Below are 25,273 nucleotides of genomic sequence, written 5' to 3'. Positions count from 1 at the left end.
TGGCCACATTGATTCAGTGATCGGATCACTCCTGCCCCCAGCTCCCTGCCCCTGGGGCTCGACTCCACCCACAAGAGGGGACCTTTAGGGAGCCCTTGGTGACTGTGTCTCTCCTTGAGACCCCACTCTTCCCTTTAATCATGAGAAGCAGCTGGAGGGGTGTGGCCATTCTCCGAGGTGGCCAGCAAGGCAGGAGCAGGGTTTTCTGTGACCAGGTCACTCGCTGGGCCTGTGAACCTGAGGGTTGTGGATGGTGTGGTCCACGGTGAGAGGACAAAGGCCACCAGGCAGGGGCCCCAGGCCTGGCTCCGTCCTCAGCTGTATACAGCCCTCTCTGGTCCCTGATGTCCCCAAATTATTTCTGGAGGAGTGACAGTCGAAGGCCCGTGGGGTGGGGAGAGTGGGAACTCCTTTTGTTAGCTGCTCCTGATGCTTACTTGTGGCCATTTTGGATTCACAAAGCCACCCTCATGAGTCTGGGTGACAGATAGGTAAACTGAGGCTGGGAGGGGTCATCCTATAGGGCTGGGGGGAGCTGAGCCCCTGACCTTGATCCCAGAGACCTGCCCATGATCTCTGGGTGCTGCTGTCGGGGGTATAGTCTTTAGACAGTTGAGTAGGTGGTGGGTGACAGCTGGTCATCCCTGGGGGCCCAGTGGGACACAGTAAAGTCCCAGCCCTGCTCCTGTCAGTGCTAGTGAGTCCTGGTAGAAGGGGCCATAGGAGGGTACAGCTGGGGTCCCTGGACTTGGCACTCAGGGATACCAGCTCCTCTCCTGTTGAGTGGTGTCAGGGCAGAGTTGGGGGCCGATCCTGGGGTGGGTTAGTGTCGTTGGTATGTGAGGTTGTGCCAGGTGTGGAGTCCCTGCCCATGGGGGGTGCTGGGCACAGGCTGGGAGGTCAGAGGATACTCCTGGATGGGGGGATGTGGCCAGGCAGGGCGACCATGTGCTGGACTGTGGTATGGTGGCCGCAAAGAGTGTCACCTTTGCTGCTTTATTAGCCCTTCTGGGGACTCCTTTTACTTCCAGGGCATCACACACTTGGAGCAGCCACTTGACCACTTTTGGGGTAGGGGCCCAGGGCCCCAGGCCTCCCCCACAGTGCTGGGGATGGAGATTTCTGGAGGCCAGGCTGCCCACACTGTCCCTTGTGACATGAGGAACTTTGGCCCAGAGGGCACTGGGGATCTAGGTCCTCCCCCTTGGGCAGGGGTTGCCCTCAGCACCCCAGTTTCATGCATCCTTGAAGGCCCCCTTTGGATGAGCTTGTGAAGGATGGGCACCCATGTCCACGTGGGAGTGGGGTGGCTTCCCTGTGGGAGGCAGGACTCTGGGGTCTTGAAGAGGATACCTTCAGAGGTGTGCCCAGCCTGCCCCGCCCCACCCCACCCCCTTCCCATCTCCTCCACTGCGTGTAGTTCCTCCAACCTGCCTGTTCCCAGCCCCAACTTGCCCCACCTTTGAGAACAAACCACAGAGTCAGATAATCTTTTGTTTTGCTTTACTTTGGGGTTAAGAAAAGGTGGGATAGGAAAGAGCAAAGGAAAGTCTCCTTTTACTTTGGCAAAAAGCGGGGGTCTGGTCGGAGCACCCTTGGCTCCCTGGCACAGGAGGCAGGGCGTCTGGTGCCTGTGCAGTCTCTTGAGGGTCCCCTCCCTCCATGGGGCCTTGAGGCCCCACAGTGTCCAGTGTCCAGTGTCCATGGTGGGAGGGCAGGGGAGTCTGCTCAGTTCAGCCGCCCACTGGAGCATCCCCAGGTCTCTGGGGCATCCAGCTGGGCAAGTCCAGCAGGTAAGTAGCATTGGCACGTCGGACGCTCTGAAGTGGCAGTCAGGTAAGACCAGAGCTCAGGGTCAGATGAAGTCCATGTGACGGGAGCCGAACCAGACCGTGGGGGCGGGCTTGCTTTCGGGGTGGGATGGGCGGTGGGTGGCACCTCGCCTAGGACCTCGGGAGGCTGGGTGGGGGTGGGTGGGTAGGGGCCCAGGGGAGCAGGAGCACCGAGGTGGAGGTAGACGGAGTCCATGGAGCACCCGAGGTCAGTGTCCCAGGATGCACTGGGGTGGCGGGGGGCCCAGCATCTGCTTGCTTGGCTGCACCTGCTGTGTCGCTGCTACTGCATCTGGCCGTGGGTCATGGGGCCACCCCTGCTCATCTCTGCACTCTCCTTTCTCTGATTCTCTGTCAGGCTTGGGCCTGGGACCTGGAGGATTAAGACGGGGTTGTGTTGTAGCCCTCACATAGCTCTGAGCGCCAGGTCTCTGAGCGTTGGATAGTCCTTTAGCACAGAAGATGTTGCTGGTTGATGAATTGAAGTTAGGCCCTTCACAAGTGGCTTCCCCTTGGGTCAGGAGTGGCAGGAGAGGGCACCGGGTCTGTGCAAAGCTGGTTGAAGCACAGGGAGCTGGCAGAGACATTGGCAAGCTGGGTCAGATAAGGGTGGAGACGCCTCCGGGCTGGAGAGGAGGTGTCTTAGTCGGCATCTTCGAGGTCTGGGAGCTCTTCCAGGCTCGCTTCTCCCCGGGACTGGTCCTCAGCAGGGGCGGGGGCATGTGCCACCCGCGTGCAGACAGTGGTGAGGAACTGGGTTAAGGCCTGGGCCACCTGCTCCCTGCTGAGCAGGCTGGGCCGGCCGTCGGGGCCAGGCACGTAGAGCAGGTGGCTGTTGAGGATGTCAAGGATCTCTGGGTCCATCAGGTTGCGTGGGCGGAGCTGGGCCTCAGCAGCAGCAGCCTCATCAGGGGATGGCATCTCCTGCACGTCGTTGTCCTGCGCGTCCTGCGAGGTGTCTTGCAGGCCGTCATGCAGGCCACACTGACGGTAACGTTGCAGGTCGTCTTGCAGGGCTTCTCGCAAGACGACATCCTCATCGCCAACGACGTGCAGCTCCATGTACCGGTTGGGTGGCAGGGCAAGGTGTCCAGGCAGCGTGCGAGTGGTCCGGACCCTGAAGAACTCACACAGCATCAGCCAGAAGCCGGGGGTGAACCGCAGGCCTGGGGGAGGCAGAGGGGCCAGGGCATTTCTCTGCCAGCGGTGGGGGCTCAGGAAGAGGTCAGCCAGCTCGTGAGCGGGCATGGGGTTGGCACCAATGAAAGGCGGCAACTGGCTGAACATCTGGGTTATGGCCATGGCCATGCTGTTGCACACGGTGACCGTGGAGTCCACGATGAGGCACAGCAAGCGCCGCGGCGGAGGCCGTGCCATCTGTGTGACAGGGACCGGCAGCAGCGTGGGCCCCTCTCTGGCCTCCAGTATCACCAGCAGGGATGCGGGTGCTAGGAGGCTCCTCCAGTGCAGGACGCCTCTGAAGAAGTGCAGAAGGACAGACCGGATCTGGGCCACGCTGAAGTGTGTCAGGAAGCTGTGGAGGATGCGACCAACGGGGATGAGGGCCAGAAGCTCCTGCTGTAGGCTCAATTCGTTCAGCTCACCCTGCTCTGAGAAGTTGTCACTCTCAGATTCAGAGTCGCTTGTCTCATCCCGGGGGCAACCCCTTGTGGCTAAGAACAGGATGGGACGCGCAACTCTGTTTCTGAAGGCTCTCTGGTTGTAGCAGCTCATGAACGTCGGGGGCCAGCTGCCATCCAGTTCGGACAGCTCCATGATGTCAAAGTTGAAGTGAGAGAAGAAAAAGACCCAATGCCCGGGGAGAAGTACGGTGAGCCTGTCATTATTCAGAGAGGCTAGATCCTCTGTGTTGAGAAGGATCATGATGGGCTCCTCGGTGTTCTCCAGGTAGCGGCACCACACCATGAAGGAAGCCCGGACTGGAAGGATCTTCAGCTCCACTAGGGGGTATTCAACCTCGATAGGAGAGAGGTTTCGGGAGTAGAAAGCGCAGGTGACTCTTCTGCCAGTGTGCTCATCAACTTGAATCAGGCAGGTGTGCAGGGCAGAGTTGGTGATGCCCGTCTCCAGGTAGAACGGGTTCTGGGGCTTCGGGTGGTAGAGAAGGGGTGCCCTGCGGAAAGCCCGCTGCAGGCAATCGAAGGCCTCCTGCTCCTCCTCTCCCCAGTAGAAGGGGTCGAAGCTCAGCACCAGCCGCACCAGGGGCTCTGCAATGACGGCAAAGCGCTCCACCCAGTGTCGGTAGGGGAACATGAACTCAATCATGCTCTGGAGCTCCCTCCTGCAGCATGGGGTGCCGTAGCCCAAGATCACGTCTAAGACGCCCTTGTTGATCTTTACCCCTTTGGGGGACAGGTGAAAGCCCAGGAACTCGCCGCTATGTCGGTGGAACTGGCTGTTGCTTAGGGAGCAGTAGACCCGGTGGTACCGGAAGCGGACCAGCACCTGGCGAACGTGCTGGACGTGCTCCTCCTGGCTCATGGAGTAGATCAGTACTTCCTGCCCATAGGAGAGCACGAAGACGCCTAGCATGTCCTTCAGGATAAAGTGAATCACGTTCTGGGGGATGATAGGGTCTGAGGATAGTTCGAAGGGTTCGTAGCTCTTCATGTCCTGTGGCTGCAAACCGAACGCTGCTTTCCATGTGTCTTCTGTCCGGCTCTCGAACATTCCTTCTTCCACGATGGTCCCACGCAGCTCTAGTCTCGTGAACCATGTAGCTCCATGTAACTGGTCAAACAGTTCTGGAATGATCTGTACGTAGTCCTGTGTGTCGGTCAGCATGTCATACAGCTCCCAGTATTCTTCCTGCAGCCTGGCTTCTTCTTGCATCCTGCCACCCATAGGCATCCAGGGAAAGTTGGAGGGATACTCGTAAAAGATCTCGCTGTGATCACTGTCTCCAGCCTGCTGAAGCTCAGAGGGCTCTGATTCAGAAAGATCATCGGATCCGTCTGAGCTTGGCTGGTCGGAAGTCTCATCATCTGCTTCCTTCGGGTTAAACACGTCGGCCAGGTCTGAGTATGGGTGCGGCAATCCGGGCAGCAGGCTTATGCTGTAGTGTTCCAGGGCGATGCATGGTGGGGCTGGGCGGAAGCAGTGCTTCAGGCAGTAGGGAGAGTGGAAGGTCAGGCGGCCTTTGACCCAGTCGACGTCAGGAGCGTGGAGTCGGAGCCAGGTGATGCCCAAGACAATGGCGAAGTTCGGTGAAGGTATGATGTCAAATTCGATGGACTCCTGGTGATTCTGCTGCATACACACCAGGCGTTCGGTGTAGAGCCAGACAGGTTGCTCGCCCACCAGCGAGCCATCCATGGTTTGGATCACATCTGGGTAGGGCTTCTCATAGAGCTCGACGTAGTGCTCTTGGGCAAACTTCTCATCCATGAAGTTGCCTACCGATCCTGAGTCGACCAGAGCTTGGACGGCGACGCTGTGGTAGGGGTTCACCCTCACCAGGAGCAGCACGAAGAGATGGGCGCGATTGATGCCCGGATGGAATGAATAGGGCAGCCAGCTGCTCACTGTCCACCTCTCCGGAGCAGGTGAGTCAATCCAGGACATGGTACGTGGGCGGGCCTCTGGGGGCAGCCTGAGCATCGCCCTTCTCTCTTCCAGCCTGTCTTCTATTTGCAGGATGAGCACGATCAGATTGTCCAGGGAGTTCGGCTGAGGGATCCGGAACAGACAGTGCCTGATGTCCTCACTGAGCCCCTGGCACAGGTGGGCCTGCAGGACTTCATCTGGCCAGCCCAAGGTAGGAATCAGGCTCTGGAACTCAGTGATGTATTCGGTGGCGGTGCGGTTTCCCTGCCTGATGTAGAACATGGCCTCTTCTGCCACACGCAGTGTGCTCTTGTACTCAAACACCTCGGACATAGCCTCTAGGAAGGCTGTGAAATTCTCTAGCACAGGGCTGTTTTGCTGGATCAGAGATTGGGCCCATTCCAAGGCTAAGCCAGTGAAGTGGTGGATGACATACTGAACTCTCAGGCGGTCGTTGTAGAACCTGGTTGGGTAGTTTTGCAAGATCATTTGGCAGAGCACAATGAACTCGTAGAACTCTCTGCGGTCCCCAGTGAAGGGTCTTGGGCAGGGCAGTCGGCCAGCATTGATCCCCTCCACCAAGATCTCTTCTGCCACTCTTTGTTGCTCATGCATGTCTTGCATCCGGAAGTACAGCGAGATGATGGACCTGATGGTGTCCCTGACGTCGTCACCAGACTCGTCACTCTCGGTGGTGTCATCTTCAAAACTCGACCCTTCAGATGCCAGGTTAGTGTCGTCATCATCATCATCTTCGTATTCCTCAGAGCTTGCCGGGATAACTGATGTTTCTTCCGTTTCATCAGATGATTCAGGGAGTGGATCCTCCGTTGCCTGGTCAGAACCATAGCATGACTCCTCCATGTCTTGGAGTAGGTCATTGGGTGGATCCTCTATTTCCCTATGCGGGCCACTGGATGGCTCCTCCATGTCTTGGAGTAGATCAGTAGGCAGCTCTTCTACTTCCTGGCGGGAGCCACTGGGATGCTCCTTGCTTTCCTCCGCTGGGCCCTCAGCCGGCCCCTCCGTCTCCCGCGCTCCACTGCTCTCCTTCCCCTCAGCGGTGTTAGATGAGCCCTCAGAGGACTCCATTTGTTTTGATGATGGATTCTTACGCTCCATCATCGTCTCAAATGAGTCTTCAGAGGGTTCCATCATTTCGTCGGTTGGAAGGAGAGTTTCCTCAAGATTGGTAAGGTCGCGTTGCACCTGGTCAGCCATTGGAACCTGGGAATCAGAAACCTATGGGAAGAAAGGGTGGGGCCGGGAGTAAAGGCAGCAGTTTAGGGTTTCTAGAGGTCAAGGTTGGGTTCTCAAGAACAAATCAGACGCTTAAACCATCAGAACAAAGAACAACCATGGAAATGTTGCCTGTCGTCCTGGGTTGGCCCCTTGGCATCTCTTGCGGGACAAAAACTCTGCTGCCTCCTAAACAGAATCTCTACCTGGCTTCCCTGCTTCTGCTACGGTGTGAGGAACTCATCGCCTATGAATGGTGTGTAGGGACTGGCCCAAGTATTTGCCCTGGCAAGCTGCCCCATTTCTCTTAAGTCATGTACCTGGTCAACCCTGCTTTCCTTCTTTGGCCACCTGAAAGTCCCACGTCCGAGTGCCGTTCAGATGCACCTCTGTCTGGCCCTGTGCTGTGGTGTAGAAGGGGACTGTCTAGGAAAGCACCTACTGTTTTATAAGTCACTTAGTGGAAGAGGCAAGAATGGGCACCTGACCACTATCCCACATCACTGGATCAGCAGCCCCAAATACTTTCTCCTCTAGTGTCAAAATTTGGGGGGTGAGACATAGAAGTCTGGATTCCGGCTCTTTTACCCCCATACATGTTTATAGAATACCTGTGAGTTGGGTACTTGAACCCTAGGTGCTGGATACCAGGTCACATTCTTTAGGGATTTCTCTTGCCCAATTTGGCCTTGCAATGCCATGTCCTGTCCAGCTCTCAGCTATGGAGTACACTGTCCAATAGCCCTGCCCCTGCTGCACCCTCTCCTTTCCCAGGATTCCCATCTTCTGCTCGTGCTGATGTACTGTAGTCCTCCCTTCCTGGTTCTTTTCTCTCTGAGGCAGGGCTGCTCTCATCCTGGCTAATCCCCTGGTGTTTGTCACTGGCTAACCTCTTCCAGCTTAAAGGTGAATCTTGCAGAGATGTGATCTGGGGTCAGAGAGGGCACTATATATCCTTGAAATCTGCTTTCAAGGTTTTGAACATCTAACAGTGGGTGGTTTTAGTGGGTTTAGGCTAAATTTCAGGAGATACCTGCTTCAGGGTTATTTGCACATTTGTTTTCTGTGGGCCGAGCAAATGGAGCTCTGAGTATTCAGTAGACCAGCTATACAGTTATTGCTCTTTATGAATTTAACACCTTTTGTTATTTCTCAGTGTTTTTCTTAAAACCACCATGCCGATATATACCCAAAATTCCTCATTGACTAAAATCCACTTTCCAGCAGGACACAAAATTCAGATCTGCTGTTTCTCAAAATTAAGTGTACCCTTGTTAGCATGACACTTAAATTTGATCATGCAATCCCTCTGATTAAAGCCTTTGAATGTTTATTTACTGTCTGCATTATTGAATCCAAACGTTTTAGAATAAACATATCTGACATGTAAACTCACCAAAATCATTCTTTGGCTAAAATGCAAAGGGTTTAGCATTATACAGAATTCTGACATATCATTCCCTAAGGTAGAGATCATATTTTTTTAGCGTGGTACAAATTAGGTAAAATCATCATCACAGAACCATATGCATTACACATTGAATAAATTAACTCATTTCCTCTTCACAAAAGTCCTCTAAGGTATGTATTATTCTAAAATTCCAAGTTTCTAATATAAAATAGTTGAAATACAAATTTTATTTAAGACATCTGCAGACTCAATCCTTATCAGAAATGAAAATCTCAGCATATTTCTCACTTAAAATCCTTTATTAAGAGAATTACAAATCTGAATAGACCGTCCTAATATAAAGTCTATACTTCTTAACAGAGTTGTGCATTTGATATATAGAAATTCAATCCTTACACTTTCCTGCCTTCAACCTAAAATCTACTACCCATTGCATATTATCAAAACCTCATTTTAATACTTAACATCCACATTAAAATTTTTAGCCTCATAAATATAACAATTCCATAATTTCTTTAATTAAAACATATACAATTTCCTTTTTGTTGCCTATAACATGAAATTCCAACCATTTAGCATAAAATAAAAGCTTTTGCCATGGAGTTTATATGCCAGTTGATCAGTGCAGAGTGTACAACCTGAAAAGTCACTCCAGAGACCTCTGAATAGCTTTAATTCCAAACCTCTTAGCATGCTATAAAAATCTGGCCGCATTATTTTCTCAGTCTAAAAGGTCACATTTTTTGCAAGGTATAGAATTTGCTAGTGTAACTTCTGCGTAGAGCCTTATAATGTCTCTGAATTACCTCTGAGATAATGTCTACACCATTAGACATAATACATTTTTACTCTCTAGTATCCCTGCAGTGAAAAAAAAAAAATAAAACAAACTACCACATTACTCAGAACAAAACTACCATCCAACCAAAAACTACATTACTCTCTGAAAATCTCTGAATGGCTGAAGTCCAAATTCCTCAGCATGGCATAAAAATGCGATCTTATCATTTTTCAAGACTGTCCAAACTTCTGAGAAGGCTGTGTCTATTCAACCACACAACTTGTTTTCCTCGCCCAGCGTTTACATGACCCATCTCTCAGCTCTGAACACAGGCCAGGTGCCCTGGTGCCAAGGGTGATTCCTGCTGGAACAGTCTCTGCTTATTTTTTACCTGGTTCAGCCCATCCAGACACTACCGTAAAGCATGTTCTACCATACGATTCCTCTGGAGACAAAGCTCTCCTCAATTTACACCTCCAACACACTGCTGGCTAAACTCCAAACACTTCTCTCTGCGTGAGGATTCACGAACAGTACTATCTCACTCCTCAGGTCAGGATACTCCAGTGCCGTCAGTGCCCACACCCATCTCTTTATTGCGGTATAAAAGTATGATCATATTATTTTCCTCTTAGCCATGCCACGATGCATAAATTAGAACATGATACTTCTCAATTTAGGACTTTCCAAAAGTCTGAAACCTAAAGTCCCAAGTCCTTAACATAAAACACAGCATTTCCCCCTGTAATTTGTCACCAGGCTGGTTTATAAAAAAACATACACATACCAAAATCCAATCTCACCCTGTCACAGTTATAAGCGATTTATTGGTTTAAATCCAAACTTACTAGCATGATATAAAATATGATCATGTCAGCCTTTAAAATAAAATTCACACTTCCTAGTACAATGCATTAAGCTTGATCTTATAATTTTGCCTTAAAAACCTGACAGTGTCTCTTAATTGTCTGTGGCACACAAGTCCAGATTCTTGACATAAAGTGTGAATTTTATTTTGCAGTTTCTTGGAGTGCAATTTCTCAAACAACAAGAAGCCTCACTGTGTCACTGTGTTAGAACTTTTTATTGGCTAAATCAAATTCCTAGGCATGTGCAAGGATCCCCTCGTGTCCAGACCTCTAAATAAATTCCAAATTTCTTTGCGTATTCACAGTGATGATCATGTAACAGCTCTGGTTAAAATCTTTCAACCACGCTGTCAACGTTAATCATGTCTCCTTGGCATGTCCAACCAATCAGGCCTTTCCCCAATTTACAAAGTCAGAATGTTGAGACGTGATCCTTAAATTTATGGCCGTTTCTGTTCGATTTACAACTTTTCCAGTATTTCCCTGTTGTTTTTAATATAATGTCCAATGCCCTTAACCACATACACAAAATTATTTTTTCTTTTAGTACCAGGGATCGAACTCATGACCTTGCGCTTGCCAGGCAGGTGCTGTGCCACTGAGCCAAATCCCTGGCCCCATGATATATATATTTTATCATGTTTTCCTGTAGGCCTGTCTTCCATAAACAACAATCTCTCCATCACACTCTTAAAACCCTTTGGTGAAAATCCATACTCCTTAACACGATATAAAATTAGGACCCTCAAAATAAACATCCCAGTTTCTTCCCATAAAGCCCAAGTCTGTTCATGAAACTCCGGCTTTGAATCCTCTGTGTTTAACCCTGACTTTCCCAGTGGTAGACCTTCAAGTACATCTCGTGTTGAAACTCTGTTGCACTTTCTTTCTTACACTATAGACCCTAAATCCCTTTGCATGCAAACAAAGTTTTTAACTTAGAGCTCTGTTGCTTATTACACCTGGAAAGAGCAGATTTTTCACCCCCACATCTTGACGTCATTGTTTCTAGAACTTTCTGCTTGTAAAAAACCAATAATTCCCTAGTTCCTACAGCAATACATCCTCATGTTCTTTCTGGGCCAGGCTTGGTGCTAGAACCCCACACAAAAAGCCCTGCCCTGTCCAGCCTTGCCCTCTTTGCCAGTGAGGTGAGGTCCCTGCCCTTGGGAGTAAGTACTGCCAGAAGTGAGAATGGGTTGGGGGGCAGGATGGGGGACTCTCTGGCATGTGCCTCCTCTGAAGCTCGGCTCCCAGGCTGCCCCACGGGTGGGCTTTGGGTATCTCACAACCTCAGTTCTGCACTCCTGCCGTGGTTTTAGGGCTTCCCCTGTCGCCTCTGCCTCCTAGCAGCCCACCCCTCCTCCGTTCCCGGCCCCATGGAGCGAGCTTCAAATGCATCTCCGTAAAGGCTGGTCTCAAGCCCAAGAACAGTTTCTTTTCAAAGTACTGCTACTGCTTTTGAAATTCCCACCAGGCCCAAAAGAAAGAAAAAAGAATCTGTACTTAGTGTTTGGGGTCAGAACTTCCCTTCAGATCACTGAAGGGATATTCTACCCCTCAACACTAAGACAGACACGCCAGCCTCACCACCGCCAGAGCCAGAGCCACAGCCACAGTCGGATCAGCTCCCCACTTGCCTGTGCGCAAGTGGCCGGGAGTGGGGGTCAGAGCTGCCTTTGAGCGTCTCTCATGCGTGGGGGAGAGGGGGCAGCTCCCTCTGAGAATGCCTCTCCCTATGCAGTCAGGGAGATCTGACTTTAAAAACAGAGCTTGGAAGAGGAGAGGATTTTAGGAGCAGAGTGGGATGTGGGGTGTGGGGCATGGGGTGGAGGAATTAGGGGAGAGGTGAAGATGGGAGGAGGCAGAAGGTCCCTGAGCTCCTGGGGAGCTGGGCGGGAAGACAGAGTCAGTGCAGCAGGAGGGGAAAGGAGGTCACCCTGTTACTCCCCTGGCGTGCTAGTCATGGCCCCTGTCCAGTCAGGGCTGGAGCCCGGAGCTGGCAGATGGGTGTCAGGTGAACCCCCCTGTCATGCTGGCCTCCTTCTAGGTGATCCGAGCCACGTGAGTGTGAAGGTGCAGGGGCTAAGTGGCCTCCAAATGCATCAACCCGGTGCACTGCCCCTCCCCCTGCCCTGGGCACTGGGTGGACTAAAGCAGCAGGACGGTGGGCATGCAAGGGCATGGCCATTTATGCTTTTCCCTGGGCACAAGCCCAGGCTAAGATGTGCTTGGTGGGGACAGGCTGTCGGGCCAGGTCCTCTTGTTACCCTGGCTGCTGGGAGGGGGAGAGGAGGGGCGGGGTCTCCATGAGAAGCTCCGGTCAGGCTTGTTCCTGGGGCCATGCAGGCTGCAGGACCAGCTGGCCCAGCACAGCCCCTCACGGGCTCCCCCCCACCAGCACCCTCACCTTGCCCATCCAACTCTGGTTTGTGGTTAAGTCTGAGTCGGCCTCACAGGTGGGAGGACTTCGCATCTTCGCCCAAGGGAGTTCATCTCTAATCGTCTTCCTTGTGTGGTGGCCTGGACGGAACCTTTGAGTGTCAGGCCCCTGTGGGCCTTGGGCATCGTTGCAGTGATGGGGTAAAGGCATCTCGAAGGGGGCCACCATGAATCAGGGCAGACAGCAAGGGATGGCAGGTGGAGGGCTGAGTGCAGGACCCTCGACTACCCTGGCCCTCACCTCCCTAAGGGCACCCTGGACTAAAGGCTGCGTGTGTGACCCAGTCAGTGTCCCTGTGGCCTCCTCCCAGCCCCTCCTCGATTGACTGGCACCTCCAGGGGGCAGCTGCTTCACACTGCCCAGAATAACCCTGGGAGGGGGAGAGAGGGTCACAGAGGAGCAGGCTCTCCTCTCCGCACTGCCCAAATCGCAGAGCCAATCAGCTGCTCCTGAACCTGGACTTGCCTTTCAAGGCAGGGGGGCAGGGATGGCGCCCCTACAGTTGCCAGGCCTGCGCAGGTCCTGACTTCCAGCCTAACCTTCCTTTCTGGGCTCTCAGTTTCCCCATCTGTGCTAGGAAGGTGTGGGTATCTTCTTACATTGGGGCATGTTGAGAGATGCCTGAGGGCTGTCCTTGGAGAACGGTAGTTGAGGGGCCTGGCCAGGCAGGTGGACCTCAGGGACCCTAGCCCTACCTCAGTGTCACTAGCTGCTGTTATAAATTGGGACCCTAACTGCAGAGGCCCTGTCCTGCTGTGTCTAAGTAGTGGATGCACGCACAGGTCCATTTGTTTTTGCCTGGCGTTGGCCTTAACTTTCAGCCCACCCATGTCTCTGGCAGCCCCCTGCCCTACCTGACGCCCTAGTGGCCGTGTGGACCCTGCTGCAGGACTGACTGTAGGCCGAGAGCTGCGGTGACCCGGGAAATGGTGACTTCAAGGCATAGGAAGAGGACCTGGCTTTGGGGCTGGAGGAGCTAGAGCCAGAGCGGGAGCCTCCAAGTCCCCATTTTCAGAATGGAAGAGGCTCTGCCTCCCCAGGGGAGCACTTTGTAAGCAACAGGAGAGGAACCCCTGTTTGACAGAGTTAAGCTGGGGGATAAGGGTGCAGGATCCCCCACTGGCAGAAGCAGAGGCAGAGGCAGAGGCAGAGGCAGAGGCAGATTCACTTCTGGTAGGTGTCTCAGGCTGGTGCAGGTGTGCAGGGGCATTGTTGGCGGTCATTTATGGACCTTTGTTGACCCTTGTAGCCCAAGAGGCTAACTTAAGTCCTTGGTGTTCATGTGACCAGCCTTGTGCCCTAACCAGTGCCCAGATCACAAAAGTAGGGGGCCTCCATCTCCCCCAAGGTCTCCTTGCTGTCATTGCCATCTCGTTTGGGCTCATTTGATGTCACAAGAGAGACAAGACAGCTGGCTGGACCTGCTAATTATAGCAGCTCCAGTATCTACACAGAGGTACTGAGTCCCCCGAACACATAATAGCTTTTTTTTTTTTAACAGACAAACCAACTCTGTGACCTTCCATCCTGAGTGCGGCCCAGGCTGCTTTTCGCCCACGTCCCTTGTCGTCCACCCACCCCTGTCCCCTGGGGGGAGGCCAGCATGGGACCCCTCACCCCAAGTCTTACCTTTACTGCAAGTGTCCAAGTGGACTTCGGCTAGTTCTGCTCTGCTGGATGAGCGCTTCTTTCTAAAAAGTTATTAAATAAATATATTTTCTTGGTTAGGGAAGTCCAGTGTCCTTTGCATGTACACATCATACACATACAGCCACCCATATACAGCTGCATAAGCTTCCTGCCTGTGTGGCGCACGGAACTTTCTAGCACCAGCTTTGTTTCCCCGTGGCCGCTCATCAGGGCCTCTGCCATGTTTCTTGAGTCCTTCCTGAATGCCAGCACTCTTGCAAAGCATCTTCCCATGTGACTGCTTTCAGTCCTTAGCCCCACTTATCAGCAGGGGTACCCAAGGTCCAGGGTCCCAGCTCACTCTCCTAACGGGTACCAGGCAGGACTAATGTCTGCCTGGCTGCAGCCCAGGGGTCAGCCAGCCCTGTGTCTGCACTAACCACCAGGAGTCCTGAATCCATCTCCTTAGCTCCTGAGCCTCCCCTTCCCTTTCCCAGCTCTTTTGTGGGCAAGGGTCCATGTCATCTCCCAAGTGCTTCCTCAAGCTGGGGCCCGTGCACAGGAACCCTGAAATCTTTGGCCTGGCCCCTGGTGTAAGCCTGCACCCTTTGTTTTTTGGCCTCCTCCTTCCCAGGCACACAGTAGGGCTGCTGGCAGCAGGTGGGGTCTGGGGTGAGGGCTGGAACTGTGGCGTCACACCTGCTGATGATTTTTCTCCTCCTCTCTCAGAGGCCTGGAGGCCAAACACCTGCCTTCTCCCAGGAAGGGAGCAGATGCTCGGCCCAGGATCGGATCAGAGGTCTGAAAAACACTTGTTTTTTCCTCATGTGTCAATTCTGACATTTTAAAAATTTGTAGATTTCTTAGAATGGAACTAAGTCAAGCCCTTCGTTTCAGCTGGGGCTCACTGCCCATCGAGGGCAGTGAGTGAGTGGGATCCTGAGGCAGTCCTGCCCCTTCCCAGGATGGTCGCTGTCCTAGGCTAACCTTGGAGCACTGATGTCCTGGACTCTGGGCCCACCAGGTACGAGGGCCCATCTCCCCGACACCTGCTGCTTCTCTAGGGAGGTGGAGTCCTGGGGAGCAGCACGTTAGAGACCCTAACAGTGCCCTGGGAGTACTGTGTGTCTGTTACATGTAACCAAGGAAGGTCTTAAAATCTGTGACTACTGCTGGGGATATAGCTCAGCAGCACAAGCACCTGCCTGGCAAGTGCAAGGTCCTGAGTTTGATTCCCAGTACAAAAAAAAAAAAAAAAAAAATCTATGAGGACCACAGGAAGATGGGACTGGGAGGCCATGCTACCCTTAGAGGACATATGACAGTATTGTCCTTGCCCTCTTCGTGGGGCGGGCATGGCACTCTTCAGGTCTTTCCCCAAAGCCTTAAATGAAATAGAACAATAACAACAACAACAACAACAAAAAACACCTGGGCACCCATTATAGGTGGGTAGCTCTTAATTTAGCTGGTCTCTGCCCTCAGGGTCCCTTTGAAAGCCCTTCTCTGATTTGAGAATTTCAAGGGAAGAGGGATGGTGGTGGAGGGCTGCAGGGGTCATTTTCTGGAAACGACCCAGGACCGTTACCTTGCTGCGAGGGGGCTGTGAGGGGCGGCCGACTCCATGTAGAATTTCCCTAGCTTGTTGTTTGGATGCAGGTACTTGTTGTCTGGGTGTCTTAGTTTTCTTTTTGCTTATCACTAAGGTATTTTATTAGGGACTGAAGGCAGTCTGTAATAAAATGCCTTGCAATAAATAGCAGTGCCTCTTGTGTGAGAGTGGCAATTAGGGTCTGGATACACGGGAAAAGGACTGGTTAACCTGTGTCTCATATCTGTGGCACGAAGTCACGGTTGAAAATAGGTCTCTGCCTGGCAGAGGGAGAGCAAAGTCCTCCAAAGGCCCTGTCTGCATGAACTCAGAGGAGAGATGTTTCACCAATTAATTAATTAGTGGTCTGTGCAGATGGAGGCCAGAACAAAGCCGGCCGAGGCTGAGACCAGCGGTTTGCATGGGCTCAGCTTTTCACGCTGGGTTTCCCAGCTACACATCTTTTGCTGCACATGAGAGCGTAATCATTGCAGCCTTGTCACAGCCTGGCTGAGTGCGCATTCAGGGACGCTGACAGTCTGTGACAGCTGCAGGGGGCCTAGGCGGTCAGCCTTGCAGCTTCATGTGCAAGCAAGATGTGGGGTGCTCGAGATAAAAGGGCTTCCTGGGGGGGGTGTCGGGACGCAACATGCACCCAGAGGTGGAGGTAGCTGGGCAGTGACCCACCCGCTTTCTGCCTATTCCTGAGGCGCTATGGGTCCCCCTGGGAGAGCATCAGGGAGGAAGCATGGCTGTTCTGTGCTTTGCCCAGGAATCCAGCAGCAGCTCCTCTGGCGGGCTCTTTGCCAGCAAGCTGGCTGGGCTGTTGACGCATGCAAGCCGCTGTGTCCCTGTTCTCTAGAGCCCTGTGTCCCTTCTTTAGGACCCATCTCATGTCACATCTCCCTGGAGTTATAATCCCTGAGAACATGGACCAACCCATTAGCTTTGGGGCCTCTTAGAGACCAAAGAGGGAAGCGCTCCCTCGTGGGTGAACTGCAGCCTTGCCTGACACGAGGGTGGCTGGGGAGGAGTTTGGGGCTGGGGGCCGTGGTGAAATCACAGCCCCCTGCACACACCTGCTGGCCTCCTGTCACAGCAGGCCACCCAGAGGCCAGGGGCTCCAGCATCAGAGCGTAAGAAATTAAAAACGGAACGATAACAACAGAAACCCCTTGTGCTTCTCGAACTTGCTTTGGGCATACGCAACCTGCTTCTAATTCATCAGTTGGACTGCTCTTTGCATCTGTAAAAAAACGGTAACCAACGAAAACAAACAGTCCCACAGCCCCCCTCCAGCCCCCACAAAATGTTTATTTTAATTATACAAGAAATGCATTGATAATTAATGTACTCATTAGTAAAAATCAGACATGCAAAGAAGCCGAAGCCGTCTTTAACCCTTCCTCCACCGCAGCCTCCCCCAATTAACTGCTGCTATAACCGTTGTTCGAGGTGCACACTATTTCTCGTGCACTCGCAGATGTATGTAAATACAGCACTCACACACACTAGTTTTGTTTCTCTTTTCTATAAGCTATAGCACAGTGTGCATTTCCTTTAGCGTTTGCATCAGCTGGTTTTTCCTCCCTCCAGGAGCTGGCGGGAGATAATAAAGATCAACACCATTCCTCTTAACAGCGCTTTGGTCCCGAATTTGTTTAACCACCTCTCTGCTGCCTTGCCTGAAAGCCTCGGGTCCTTTCCCTGCTGGGGGCGGATCGCGCATGCAGGTGTAAGTAGTTGCTGAGGTCTGGCTTTGGTGAGTGGGCTTCTGATTGTTGGGGACAGGGTTCCAAGCGAGTATGTGAATGCATACATTAGCAGAGTAAAAAGGGATATTCCTGGACCAAAGACCAGATTACGTTTATTGTGATTGAGTTCTGCACGAAATACCGAGTCCATGAAAGGACAATAGGTCTCGGCTGTTCCCTTCTTTTTAAGAGCTGTTTAATATTCCGGGGTCGGCACGCAGCATTGTTGAGTGCCACCTCCTCTATTGTTGAAAACTGCAGCTGTATGTCCCCTGGCGAGGGCATGTGTGCAGGCAGAGGCTTTGGTCCGAGTCCTGGTCGGCAGGGTTAAACTATGGGTTTGAGGGGATCGACGCTAGCATTTAAAAGTAAATAAATAAAAATGTACAGAAATAAAAGGAAGTCTCTGCAGAGATTAGTGAGGAGGACATGTCACAAGCTGACATTTTAATTAATAGGATTCTGTTGGACTGATGCCTGATGAAACAGATCTAATCTGTTCCCACTTTTTGTCATCACTAATGACACTACAGAGAGCATCCTTGTGGCTAATCTAGACACACAGCCCTGATTGCGTGTACCCTAACTTCTTAGAGGTGGGGTAGCTGGGTTAAACGGTCTGTAGAGTTTGTTTTTATCCATCGATCTTTCTAAAATGCCACTTTGCCCTTGTTTCTGTCTTGCCTTCATCAGTCCTGGTTTCTGGGCCAATAAATAAATAAATAAACAAATATAGAAATAAAGTAAAAAAATAAAAATGCAGAGAAAACAAAAGGGAAAAAAAAATAGCCATAGCCTAGCACCGAATCCCCTCTGTCAGGGTCTGGCTGGGGGCTCCCTGCCTCGCAGCCCAGCCCAATCCTCTGAGAGGCGCAGTCTAGCTCTGCGCCCCTCTGTGTCCAGCTGTCCACTCCACCAGAGCACTGTTCCTGGAACCATCAAGCCTCATCGACACTATGTCATAATCTAACAGAATATTTGCATTCTTCTAAAACTGACAGCCATGGCCAAACAAAACGCTCATCACCCCCTTCCCTTTGTCCCTCTCCAGAGCCACCTGACGCCGACTCAGTTTCCCTGAGGACCACCCTGTTGTCTCTCCTGGACTCATGGTCATGGTCAGAGGTGTGGTGAGGTGCAGGGTTGGGTGGGTGAGTCTGTGACCCCTGTAATGCTAATCACATGTGCCTTCTTGGGAGGGACAGGCTGCCACCCCCTCGCTGCCCCACACTGCTCTGAGCCACTGGGTCAGAACCCTGGTCACCAGCCACATGGCAGAGGGACCCCAGGTTCGGGGAGTTCTGCAACACTGCGTCATGCCTGACTGCAGCCTGGAGATGCCTGGCTGTGTCTGTGACTGCTGCTTATCAGAGGCAAATAAATGACTCTGGTCCTGGGCTGGAGGGGATGAGGAAGAGGGCTCTGGGACAGGACAGGGCGGGGAGCAGATACTGCTCCCTTTGGGACAAGGGAGAGAGCAGAGGGGCCCAGGGGTCATGATGCTGCATGGCCGTGACTCTGGGACAGAGGATTCCGTCTGCAGGCAAGTGCATGGGTTTGGGTGTGTGTCTCTGTGCGCGTGTCTCTATGCGCGTGTATCCTGGGGGAATGACAGTCCTTACAAGTGTCCAGGGGATGGTCCTCCTTTTTCCCCAGCTGGCAGGTGGGGGCGGGCAGGGCAACAAACCAGCCATTCCCAGCTCAAACCTAGCTACAGAGCAGAGACAGAGCTGTGTGTCCTGGGCAAGTCCCCAAGTGTTTCTGTGCCTTGGTTTCCTGACACTAAAAGAGAGAAAAGAATAAGAAAATCATAGTTGCCCCCCCTCAAATAGGGTGACCGAGACCTCAACGAGAAAATCGCGCAGATAAATCATCCCGCACAGTAGCCAGCGCAGAGAACCCCACAACGTCGCGAACTCTTGCATTTCTTGCTTCCCGAGCGCACCCCTTCCCTCCGCAGGGGCACCCCTTCTTTTCAGAGCTCATGAGACCAAACAGGGTGGGGGGAGACAAAAAAGAGCGCGCAAGGGAAAATGCAGCGACCTCCCGCGCGAGTTGCGCGCGCCCCGCCCCGCCCTGCGCAGCCAGTTTGCGCCTGTTTGCAGACCCCTGGGGCCAGGGAAGGGGCTGCCCCTGCCGCTTTTCATCCGGTTCTCCTGAAAAGTTTGGTCTGAGTTTATTTCATTTTTCGTATAAATATATATGAAAAGTCAGACTGCTCGCGGGCAGGGTTTTTCAGGCTCATGTTTTCCAGGGCTTGGCAGGGGGCTGTGGGAAGGAACAGTGTTTCCAGTCAGTTTCGAGGGGGGCATCACTCCAGGTAGAACTCTTGGGTCCACCTGATCTTACCTCAGCGGCTCAGAGACTGCTCCCTGGAGGACGGGAGGGCGCGAGCGAGAGGCGCAGAGCTCGAGGTCCTGGAGCTGGGGTCGCACACTGCCCCCGCGCACCGCCGGCTGTGGCGCGCAGAGTCTCCTGTCGCCTGGACTTTCGGGGGTTCTTTACTCTGGAGCGGGAGCCTGGCGGGGTGCGAGTCTCACCGGGGTGTTTCTCTGCAGCTGTGTCTCCCAGCCCTGCTCTCTGCAGTCGCCTGGGTGCTGACTGCTGAGAACCTTTTCCTTAAATCCCCTACGTGCCCCAGTCAGTGGGTGTCACTGGAGGCAGGGCGCCAAAGTGTCCCCTCCCTGTCCCATGGGGGCCACGCGACGTGTTGCCCTCTATGGCCTCTACGCTTGACCAGGGAGGGGGAGTCGAGGAAATGACATTTGCAACTCACGCCAGAGCCCCTCGGAGCCCACTCCCATCCCGGCGGAAATGTTTATTCCGGGTTTCACATGCGGGCGCCTCTTGGCCGCGCCCTGTCCCCTGCGCCCCCTCCCCGTGCGGTGCCTCAGGGGCGCAGCGCACGTGTAAATGTCATGTTCCCAAACGTCAACACCCGGAGTTTCAAACCAATTGTTCAATACATTAAAACGCAGCCTGGACAAGACAACAGACCCTGAGGCACCAGGAAAGCCGCGGGGGTGGGCGACCCGGCTGTAGTCAGGGCCCATTGCAAGGCGTCCTGCGTGCTCACCGGCGACTCGATGCTGCCCCCCCTCGGCGGGCGGAGCAGCTGTGCTTTTCCCTAGGCTGGCCATGGGCTGCGGGCAGTAGGACAGTCAGGTACCTATTAGGAGGGCCCTTGCCTCAGTTACTGTACCCCGCTGGAATCCTTCTGTCCCGTGGGGGTGCATCCTTGCTCCTAAGGATTAACCAGATCTCCCCACATTGCATAGACAAGATACCCCTGCCGGCCTCAAAGTTGTCTGTGTGCATTTGCGTGCAGATGCATGTGTGTGCACACAGACACACACACAAACACGCACGCACGTACGCACGCACGCATGTCAGCACGAGTGCCTGCATGAGAAACAAAGACCAGCACTGCCTTTAGAAGCCACACAACACAGGCTTGGCTAGCAGAGGTCCTTGGAGAGGGAGACCTCATCCATCTGCAACCCCTGGGAACATGAGCCCCACAGGTGTGTGCTGAGTTCATGCCCACTGGGCCCCTGCACTCGGGTGTCTGTGAGGAGGGGGCTTTCACAAGTCTCAGCCCCACAGCCAGCTCGACCTGGGGCTGTGGTTCTGCTTTCCCACGTCCTGCTGGCACCTTAACCTGCCAGCTCCCTCTCTGTTCCCTGCACCTGTGTGGCAACCTGTTGCCACAGCTGGTCTGGGCCAGGGAGTGGGGTAGATATTCAGCTGTTCCAGGTGGCTGGCCTCTGGGGAGTTGGCTGGGCGCAGCTGCCTTCCCTTTTTCCTCCCCAGGTGTAAGCCTCCATTCTGCAATCCCCCCCTTCTCTGCCCTACTGGGGCATAGCGCCCTGCCAGTGATCCCTGTGCCTGTGCTGTTTGTCCTGGGGTAGAAGACATGGTTAAGGGCGAAGGTCATGGCTCCTTACCCTCAGCCCTGCAGTCCCCCATGGCCAGCCCCACTGGCTTCCTCTGGCCTTAGCAACGTGAGTGCCTGATGAAGGCCTCCCTGTTGAGATGCTTCCCGCCACCCAAGCTCCCTCCCTCCCCAGCCTCCCTCCCCACAGGCTTGCGTACCAAGCCGATTTGCGCAGCCCTCCCCATCCTTCCCAGCTGCCTCTGTGGCTCCATGGCAGCCCCCTTGCCCCTCTGCCCTCAGCTCTGTGCAAGCAGCAGGCTTGCAACCTTTTCTCTCCTCTTGGGGCTGTTCTTAATAACCAGATCCCCAGCACCATGGGGAGAGGCTTCCCTCCACACCTGTCTGGGGCTCCTTTCCTGGGCTTAACCTGGGACAGAGCCCTTTGGCTTGTTACGGTGACAGAAGTCCTGGGGTGGGGGAGGCAGGACACTCACATCCCGAGCTGCTCTGTATCTTATCTGCTCTGAGCCCTCTTGGGTTTTTTTTACAGCCCCTAGCCAGTTGCCAGGGAGAAAGCTCTCTATGCCAGGTCCCCTGCCTTTTCCAGGGGAGCTGCTGGCCGCCTGGCCCTGAGCAGCACGGCATGGCAACGACAGCCGGGTGGGGGCTCCAGCCAGACAGACCTGCTGGATTCCTGCGCTGTGAGCTGTGAGACCATGGCAAATTCCCTTTACTTGTCAGAGTCTCAGGTTTTCCCTTGTGACATGGAGATGAGAGTTTCTCTCTCACCAGCTTAGAGTGGGGGCACTGTGAGATAAGAGTAGCCCAGCGTCCATCAGTCTTCATCCGTGCTCGTGGAGTGGACGGTGGGCGCAGGGGAGGGAGAGACGCATGTAACAAGTGTCAGCAGAGAGAAACAGCACAGCCTTTTAAGACCCTGCGTTGCGCGCGCAAACAGAGCTTCTCCTGGCAGAGACCCCTCTGCCGGCTTGATCGCGCAAATCAAGTCAGCCGGGGGCAGCCCCTGGCCTGCAAAACTCACAGTAGATGCAGCAGGCGGCAGGAATGACACGCAGAGCCCACATCTGCATTTAATAGACCCTAGAATTTGCATTGTATAATACAACACCCGAGATAGAGCATCAAGGCATAAAGGAACATTTTCCCCTGCCACTTGCTTGAAGGGCCTGCTCTGGGAGGGGTCCAGGCATCCCCTAGTCTGTGGGGACAACCACCCTCCCTGCATTCCCACATCGTAGGGTACCTACCTTCCCCGGGCTCGGACCCGAGAGGAGACTGAAGCTGGGGAGAAGGAGATGCTGGTCGGACTGTCTGGACTGTCGGACGGTCGGACCGAGAGTGGATCTGGGGATGAGGAGGTGCCGGTCGGGTAGTCTACCAAGAGTGACGCCGGGGAGGAGGAGATGCCTGTCGGCTTCCTGTCCCCTGAGCTCTGTTGGTCTGTTGGGGAAAGAGATAGGGAGCAGTCAGGAGGCACTCCAGATCAAAGGGATCAGGGTGAGTGGTAGCAGTAAACATCTGTGCAGGCTCATCTGTAAGTCCTAAGCTGGGCTTTCTGTCTGGAACCCGATAAGCCAGAGCTCAACTCTTAAGATCCCCATTTGATTGATGTAGAAACTGAGGCACAGAAAGGCAAAATCCCATACTCACCGACTGCCAGCTGGTGAGAGGCCAGATAGCCCAAGCTCTCCGAGGCTCCCCACCACACCCTGCTGCTGGAGACAGCTCAGCGAGGCTGTGCTGAGTGCTGGGGGGTGTGGGTGGGCAGGGGATGGATTGATTAGTTATAAGCACCTCCCAGCGGTGCTTGAGATCCCAGCTCCTCTGTGGCCCAATCCGTTTGAAGGGCAGATTCAAAATTAGGTGTTAGCACCTATGGGCAGAGGCTTATGAAAATGGCATTATTAACCTGACGTAGAGAGGGCTCTGCCTGTCTGCAAGCAGATTGCAGGTAGAGACAGAGGGGGTCTGGGGTTTGTTTATGTGGACAGTGAGTTGGAGAGCGTGGGGGGGGGCATCCAGGGGCCCTCCGGGGAACCCAGTGGAAAGAGCCAGCTTGGAGGGTCGACAGCTGGGTGCCTGGTAGTGGGCACCTCTTCAAGGGGCAGCCCCTGGCCTAAGAGAAGTGCCCCAAGCTCCGTCCACTGGTGGGCAGAGGGTCCCCAGCCCTTCCTTTGACTCACACAGGGGCTCGGGCCCTTCTCACCTTAGATCCCCACCTGTGAGCTAGAGATGGAAACCAAACGTCACCACTGGCAAAGACCCTGTCCCCACAGTGTCTCCTGGCCACTGCTGCAGCTGCCAGACACCTGTCTGCTTGTCAAAGCAATATTCAACAGGAGCGTTGCCGTCTGCCGGCAGGCGCCCCTTCCCTTCCGGTGGGGAGGAGGGAGGAGTGTGGATGGGGAGGAAGGGGAGAGCTGTGCCCCCTACTCAGAGCAGCGGCGCAGTGGAGCTCTGCATCCGGCAGGACTTGGGCCACTGAAGATTTGTGCCAACTCACGGTGCGGTGGAAACAGTCTGAATTCTTCAGACCGGAGCCAAGAGTCTGTGGCGCCCCCAAGTGCCACAAGGGGGCTGCCTGGGCCACACTTTTGAGTCCATAGGAAAGTGAGGAGGGGGAGCCGTCCAGAGGGGCCGGAGCTTTGGCTTCGGCTGCGTAGCGGCAGATGTGAGTGGGCAGGCAGTTGGGGCGACCGCGTCCTGGGTAGGGGGCGCCAGGGAGGGCGGATGGAGAGACGCGCCGCAGCAGCTGCCCGGAGGGTCGGAGCTGCCCGAGCTGCCCGGCGGGCGTGCAGGCGGGCGGGCGTCCCTTCCCAAAGCGGGAAGGGAGGCTGAGGGCAGCAGCACACTGGGGCTCTGCCCGTGCGCAGTGGCTGCGCGGCTGGGGCCTGGGAAGCCGGAAGCCCAGGGACCAGGACTCTGGCTGCTGCAGAAGCCCAGTGAAGGGAGGACACACAGGGCACGGCTGTGGTCAGCAGGGGCCTGGAAGGTGGGCGAGGACCCCAGGCAGCCTACTTTGCTGCACTGTGACAGTAAAGAGAAGGGCTTGAATAGGCTGGGAAAGCTTGACACACAGTTTTAGGGAAATAAACACTAATTTTTGTACATCTTCAAAGGCAACAATAACAAACAACTACCCCCAGACAAAAACGAAAACAAAAACAAAAGCAAAAAGGTATTTGGGGGCCAGACAGCAGAAGCCTGCCCACATGGCCGTACCCACCACTCTAAGGTCTTCCTTGGAAGCATGTCTGACGGGTGACAGCGTTGTCGCAGTAAACACACCGATGGTAGCATCCCAGGGAAAGATGCATCAGGTGTCCAGTCTGCGGTGAAGACAGATGCCCACAGATGCCCTTTCAGAGCTAGGGCCGGGTCTGGGGGTGCTCGAGGGGCAGGACGGCCAGCCTAGAGCTAGCTTTGGGGACTGGAGGGTTGGGAAGCGCTCGTGGGTGTTGGTATACTGGGGTCACCCGACTGGGAGTGACTTGCCCCTCTGGCAGCTGCTCCAGGGTGATCAGCCCCCAGCGTTGAGCTGCAGCGTACGCCCCTTTTTGCTCTCAAATCCTCTGAGCATCCCACCTGCTCATCTCCTGCATTTTTATGTGTTTTTTTTTTTACTTGTAGATGTAAAAAACCTTTTATTATGGAAAATTTCAAGTAACACAATAATAGGTGAAATAACAGTTTTCAAAACCACAGTTTTAACTTTTATACTGCTGGCACCTGATAGTTGCTCTTAAATCCCATTCTCTCATTTCCCTTATAGGCACGCCACACTATACCCCATGCTCCCCCACTCCCCGCAGAACTGTTTGGAAGCAATTTCCAGACACCGTGTATAGGGCCCTCTGAGCATTTTCTAAGTATGTTTCTCTAAAAAGGGACTCTCTTTGTTCACAAAAATACAAGCATCACGCCAGCATCACAGTGAAAAATTAACAGCATGTCTTTACTATCCTGCAGCCCTCGTCCCGCCTTCAGGTGTCCCGGATGGGATCCCACTTCTCGTACAGTTGGTGTGGTCAAGTCTGTGTCCAAACTGTCTTCCATACTTCCTAAAGATTCCTGGGCTCCAGAAGGTGAGTGTGGTTTACACATGCTGGGATTTGAACATCTGTCCAGACCTTAGGTCAGAAACAGGCCTCTGTTTTCTTAGGGACAGTAGACAAGTTCTGAGTGTCTCCTGGGGCTCCTGAGGGTTGGTGGTGATACCTGTGAAGCCTTTGCCACCTGTCTTATACATGCCACACTCT

The 25,273-nt window shown here is 53.8% G+C and overlaps 1 protein-coding gene and 1 long non-coding RNA gene across 3 annotated transcripts in view; one reads left to right on the top strand and one right to left on the bottom strand.

Annotated features, from left to right (window-relative positions):
• Window positions 1-1,488: 1,488 nt before the first annotated feature.
• Rtl1 (retrotransposon Gag like 1) lies at window positions 1,489-22,402 on the bottom strand. 2 transcript variants are annotated; one of them, XM_003463091.3, is made up of 3 exons: window positions 22,262-22,402; window positions 13,772-13,833; window positions 1,489-6,641 (listed from the first exon to the last, which is right to left on the bottom strand). In XM_003463091.3, exon 3 carries the CDS (start codon window positions 6,618-6,620, stop codon window positions 2,475-2,477), a length of 4,146 nt encoding a protein of 1,381 aa, XP_003463139.3. In that variant the 5' UTR covers window positions 6,621-6,641; window positions 13,772-13,833; window positions 22,262-22,402; the 3' UTR covers window positions 1,489-2,474. The 2 variants fall into 2 exon arrangements, with proteins under 2 accessions (XP_003463139.3, XP_063097148.1); XM_063241078.1 differs by lacking the exon at window positions 22,262-22,402 and adding an exon at window positions 19,466-19,594.
• Window positions 6,596-25,273, top strand: part of LOC111754908 (uncharacterized) — a 164,869-nt gene continuing 146,191 nt past the window's right edge. The window contains exons 1-3 of the long non-coding RNA XR_010044870.1: window positions 6,596-14,795; window positions 16,959-17,097; window positions 18,168-25,099. This is a non-coding gene — a long non-coding RNA (uncharacterized LOC111754908). The remainder of the gene's footprint in view (window positions 14,796-16,958; window positions 17,098-18,167; window positions 25,100-25,273) is intronic.

This window comes from Cavia porcellus, unplaced genomic scaffold (assembly GCF_034190915.1).
Source record: "Cavia porcellus strain 051 isolate PalLab524CR breed Dunkin Hartley unplaced genomic scaffold, mCavPor4.1 scaffold_31, whole genome shotgun sequence".
Classification (NCBI taxonomy): Eukaryota; Metazoa; Chordata; class Mammalia; order Rodentia; family Caviidae; genus Cavia; species Cavia porcellus.
The sequence above is the reverse complement of the archived record's forward strand: the minus strand, read 5'-3'. Positions and strand labels throughout refer to the sequence as shown.